General features: G+C 38.8%; 1 protein-coding gene across 1 annotated transcript in view; it reads left to right on the forward strand.

Annotated features, from left to right (window-relative positions):
* Positions 1-6,000, forward strand: part of SKIC3 (SKI3 subunit of superkiller complex) — a 50,804-nt gene extending 44,804 nt beyond the window's left edge. The window contains exons 39-41 of the mRNA XM_050912906.1: positions 1,296-1,426; positions 3,137-3,260; positions 4,767-6,000. Coding sequence (XP_050768863.1) covers positions 1,296-1,426; positions 3,137-3,260; positions 4,767-4,844 — 333 coding nt within the window. The 3' untranslated portion in view covers positions 4,845-6,000. The remainder of the gene's footprint in view (positions 1-1,295; positions 1,427-3,136; positions 3,261-4,766) is intronic.

Here is a 6,000-nt window from a genome sequence, read left to right on the forward strand (position 1 = left end):
GGGGCCAGGTGAACATAACTCAAATTCTTGGCGAGTGTCTTGTTCTCTTTAAGCATTGTCACTCTAGAAACTTGAAGTGCACTACCAGACTTCTTTAAAGCCTGGTGTAAAAGGTAGATGCTGCTGTGGTCTTGGCTAACACTTTTTCATGTATTTTTAACAGATGATCGAGCTAACAGCCATAATCAAAATCAGGCAAAGGAACCCATATATCCTGAGTGCTTATATAAGAAAAGGCAGTCAGTTTTACCAAGGATAAAGCTGCAAAGCTGTTGCTCCTGGTGGGAAAAGAGAATCCCCCTCAGTGTAGACAAGTTTCTTCCTCACAAGCCATATGCTTCAAAAGGCAGAATTTGTTGAGTGACAGGATTTTTCCTCCTGTGATTCTTCTGTCCATTTTCTAGTGGTCTGCTCCCTGTTTCCTATAGCTCCTAAATGTCTCCACAGGTCACAAGGTACCTTCTAACTTCATTAATACTACTTCTTCAAATGCTGGCCTGAATTGCCTGAGAATATACAAGACTTTGTTTAAAAACGTAATTAGTATGAATTTGATTATCTCATCTCTACTTTTTGCATGAGCAGAGCAGCTGCTCAGTGGATTTCTGTTCGGCCTCTCTAATCTGCACTGTCTTAATGAAATGTGTAAAAGCCTGGTGAAAACCTTGCTCAGATCCAAGAAGGCTCTGTGTTTGAAAATTGCTTGTCTCCCAGTTATCTGTCCAAATGAAAATTTGGGCACCCCTTCAAGTACAGTAATTTGAATGCTATCCAGACACAATGGGCATAGTAAGACTTCTTGAGCCAAAAAATACAGGGATTTGCTCAATAGTTGCTCTATTAGGTAATTACCATCTTGGAGCTGTTTTTTACTTCTGGGGATAAATTCTGCATTCTAGAATAGTCTTGTACATGGGATGAAAATTTACAAGCTGAAGAGCAAACAAGGGTTCATGATTAAAACAAGCATTACTAAAACATGTATGGGAAAAATAAAAAGATTCTTTGCATAAACGAGCAAGTGGAATGCTGGCAAGGCTGGTCCTAGAATATTTAACGTGACTTTTCCAGGCTCTTCTAACCACTGTTTGGGTTTTTTTTTAAAGAAATGTCTTTCTAACCTGCCAAATACTTTAAATAACTCAGAACAGCTTGAATTAAACCTGCTCACTAGAGAGCTGCAAACAAACTGATTTACACTACACACTACAATAAAGCCCTTTCTTTTTTCTTTTTTTCTTTTTTTCTTTTTCTCTCTCTTCCCCCTGCCCCGCCCACCTTTCCATTTATCATAGGCTAATATCTCAAATGAGCACTGGCCATCCTTGGTTCAGGAGGCAACAACTGAAGCTTTGAAACTTTCTTCTTGCCCCCTGGCAGCTCTCCTACAAGCACTGCTACAGTATAATCGCAAAATGGGAGCAAGGTATGCATGATCTGTTAAGTTTAAATGGAACATACTGTCTAAGAGTACAAGCGGTCATTATCCGCAGATCTAACTCCAAGTACTAAAAGAAAATTGAAAACAGAAATTAATTCTTGAAGTAGTATGGCAGTTAAAAGGGAGAGGGGGGAAGGGGTTAGTACTGTGGGGAGCAGGAAGCAGCAGAATCTTCCTCCTTGTCTCAAAAAAAACATGTATGACCTTCATTCTGAGAGAAAAACAGCTGTAAGACAACTTTTATTTTAATAGCATGTTGCCTAAATAAATTAATCAGGAAGACTATACATTCTCAAAGATCTTGTTAAATAGCACAGTGGAAACAGATGTCACTACTCTGTCTACTGCTGGGATTCTTTTTGATCCGAAATTGGGCTCACAGTCAAAGTTCGTGTTCATTCCCGAACAACCAGGTGCTCATTGTGACTTTTTGAGGAAGGGGAGGAAGATTTGGGGGAGAGGGCTTGGAAGCCTCCTACTTTGTGAGTTTGGTTATTAAGTCTAGTTTGTCTTTTACAGTATTTTTGCTTAAGCTGTGGAAAATTGGAATATTCTTGATGGTTTTGTTCAATAACTTCACCTGGTTTTATAGATAGTTCTAACAAACTGGCTTACTTTCTCTGTGGGCTTTTAAGAAGGTGACAGGCAGCCTAATGTGATTGTGATGGTTGTCGATTATAACAAAATTGTGCTGAAAACTTACTTAATTCAAATTGGTCTTACTACAATTTCAGATATTAACTTATGTGAACAGTAAGGTATATCACAAGATCTAATTGATCTGCCTAGGTGTTTCAAAATCCTGAAAGAAGAAATTAATCTTAAGTACAGATAGCAAACAAAAAACAGGTGGAACCTCTTAACAGCCTGTTAAATCACAATGTACTGGAAAATCACATTGGTTATAAAGGACAGAATTCTTGAAAGAGAACCAAAGCTGATAGAGCACCAGTGAATGAATATGACATCCCTAAACGTAGTTGCCAGTTTTTACCAGATTTCTAATGACACAGTGAATTTGAAAATGTCTTGGTTAGGTATAAGCTAGTGGTGTTGAAAGGGAGTATCAGCCAAATAGAATTTTAGACTTCACGTAGAACTCTATTCCAATTTCCTTCTCTTCTGCAATTTCACATCTTGCCTCTGTGTTTGCAGGAACTGCAGTACCTTTTGTGAGTGCCTGGATTAAATATATTTGTGAATAATATTAAATTCTATTGGGATTATTAAGATTTATTGTAGTACCTGCTTCTCTCAGGTGCACTGTCTTCCAAAAGATTTATTTCATAGCTTTTAAACAGGAGAATACCTGCTGTACTTGTTCAGCAGATCATATAACTGAAATGAGAGATTATGCTGAGTTCACAGATAGCATGATGTTTATCATGCTATTGTAGCAGTCATAAAACCTGCTATGTGTATCTAATTTGGGTTACTTACTAGTTAAAGCAGTAACTTGAGTGTAATATATGAAGCATAACAACAGTGGCAGTATTCCTTAGCGTTCTAGATGCAACTACATAGGAAACAAAGGAATGTGCAGCTCTGGTCCCTCACCTTCCTTGGGTGGTATGGAAATAAGGACCTTCCCTTATATTACTCCTGATCATTGTTGCTTGCTCTGAGGTACTGGTATGTTACATGCGACCTAGTCAGTTGTATTTGATTTGCATTATGTTTTGGTTATGCTTCCAGGGAGACTCGTCGAATGTTGGAAAGAGTGGTTTATCAACCGGGGAATCCAGAAACCATAGTGTCAGTGGCACGCTGGTACCTCCTGCAACATCTGTATGCCAAAGATGATTATGAATTAATAGACGTAAGACAGCCCATTCTATACAGAAATTCAATCTGTTTATGTTGAATATTGTGCTTGCAACTTGGAAGCGGGGTAGAGGGAGGCTGGCTCACCTGCTCTAGAGGTTGCAATGTGTAAGGATTCTATACTGACAAAACGTACCTCAATTTTCAAAATTGCATCCAGTTTGTTTGAAACTCTTGCATTCCTCTATGCAGTACTAATGAAAAACCAACAATAAAATCTCTCTTTAATCCAAAGTGGCAAGAATTCTACTAGTGACTCTTCAGTAGACGTGAGGACCATTTTATCAGAATTTTACCAGAACATATTAATGCACTAAAAATGTTAATTCCCTCTAGCTTGGCTGGAACAGTGTGGTATCCTTGACCCAAAAGATCTGAACAGTAGAGCGCTGTGCTTTCTGTACTTAAGACTTTTATTATATCTGTAATAGTACATTATTTTCAGTACCTAGTAAATGGTACATGAATTTCTGTTGACAGTACTTCACAAATGGATTTGGTCAAACTCACAAATCCACACACCTCTTTCATGTGATGCAAAGGGGGCTGGTTCATTTTGGCTTGTAATTGGAATCACTGTGCTACTCAAACTCTGAATACACTCTCCTAATAATCTCCTCACTGCTGCCACTGGCACGGTGAGCTCTTTTTCCCAGATTAACAGTTGTTCCCTGGTGAAACTTTGAATCCATAACAAAGTACCTTTGGAGGTACAACACGTCAAGTAGGCTCAGCATTGACAAAAATCCATACGCAGACACACAGGTTCATAAGAAAGCTAGAATTAATGAGTTGGGATGATCCTGGTATGATCTCATTGCACTTGCTTCTGCAAAGTCATCTGTACTCCCTACCAATGCGTACAATAACAATAATGGCTAGAGTAAAGATTTGCTTGATTCTACTTAATGGTTTTCCTTTTTAATACTTATAATGTGATTGGATTACAAGAGAAGTGCCAGAAGCTGATGAACATCTGTGAACATTAGGCGGTCATGGGGGCTTTTTTAACTAGTAGAAAAGCTGCAAATAGCAGGTGTGGAAAATAAATCAAGGAAGGGTAAATTTAAATGGGGGAGACAAAAGGATACCTTGGCAGTTTTGTTTAAGTAGCTGTGGAGAATGCTCCTGTTTGGCAAATTCAGATTTATACAAATGTACTAGCAGGAGGCAAGTGTGTGTCAGCAGGGAGATAGATCTCATCTAGCTCTGCTTGTTTCATTGCCAGCAGGTAACTTAATTGTCAGACTTGGTCTCAGCCTCAGGTAACAAATGATGCTGTAGTAGTGCGTTGCAAGTGACTACAGGGTGGGGGTTTTAAGTGCCTGATGTTTTAAGCGAGCTGATGTGTAATGTTGAATATTTCCTATCTGGGCTTATGGGTTACTTAATCTTTTAGGGAAACTGCATAGCAGAAAGTAAAATGCATTTGAGATTGCCAGTAAAATACTAAGTAAATTATGAAAATCTTGGTTTTTTCATTGTTTGTTTTTCTCTGCAGGTACTTATAGAAAATGCCAAAGCTAATGGCGATGTTAGAGCTCTGGAACTAAATGAGAAATTGTCATCAAGTGCCTAGTATGGACTATCTCAAGCGAAAAATCTTCCATTCATGCAACTTAATCTGTCCATCTTCCAGGAGCATATGTGGTTTGGGCTTTTTTATTTGTTTGTGTCTGGTTTTGGTTTTTTGTTGCATCAGCTGCAACTTTGTCTTTACTTTTACTTTTTCTTGAACAAAAGTAGGTTATTTTTTTGTTGACATGGCTTCCACCGTAAAAAAACACTTTATCTGAAAGGAAAACCCTGAATTTTGCTTTTGTTTTCTTCCTTACTGAAACTTCAGCGCTATTCGCCATGGAGAGTACTTGTCTGTATTTCCCCCGTGGCCACACACAGAAGTACAATGTGAACTGCATTGGCAGTGATGCAAGGTTGAAACGGCTTCCACTTTTCCTCTTCTTCTTGGCACAGAATCTTACTAGCTAAGTAGCAGCAAACTTTTCTTCTCTCCCAGATATTGTAAAACATTCAGAGATTTAAAATGCCTGTATTCCTCTGATATACTTTGTTTTGCAGTTGAGACCCAATCTACTTGGAACTTCATGTGTGTACTTTTTAAATTTTTTTTTTTTTTTAATCTAACTGTCATTACAGCAGTGTATCGTCTTGACTGCAGGCTTCAGTAAACATTCCCATCAAGAAAAGCTTGTGATCGTCAGGGACAGGGTCATATTTATAAATGTGTATAACAGGCTCTATTTATGCCCTGGTAATTCTGCTGCTGACTGCTTAATTGGATGAATCATGATAGTGGTTCTTAAGACGTGATGTTATTTTGCCTTTATGTACATGAAAATAAAAAAAACAAAGCAGTGATTCTAATCTGTTATTGTTACCATTAGGATTTTCAAGCTGTTGAGAAGAGTCACGATAGCTGTCCGTTTCCTGGTTTAAAGTTTCTTAAAATTACTGTCTGCCCACCAAAGTCTTGCGATGGCTCGTATGATCCCATATTGCAGAGAAGAAAGGGCACTTCCCAGGCGTGCAGTGGGACTGCATTGAAGGTACACTTGGTTTCGGAACCAGTTGTATCGGGCTTAAAGAAAGCAGGATACCGAGCTGGGGTGTGTGGGGAGGTATGCATCTCTGCAACCAGCCCTGCGCAGTGATCTCTGGAAAGCAGGTGAGACCTGCGAGCGTGCCACTGTCATTTTAAAGAGGAAAACTAAGCT

The sequence above is a fragment of the Gymnogyps californianus genome, chromosome Z, assembly GCF_018139145.2.
Source record: "Gymnogyps californianus isolate 813 chromosome Z, ASM1813914v2, whole genome shotgun sequence".
Classification (NCBI taxonomy): domain Eukaryota; kingdom Metazoa; phylum Chordata; class Aves; order Accipitriformes; family Cathartidae; genus Gymnogyps; species Gymnogyps californianus.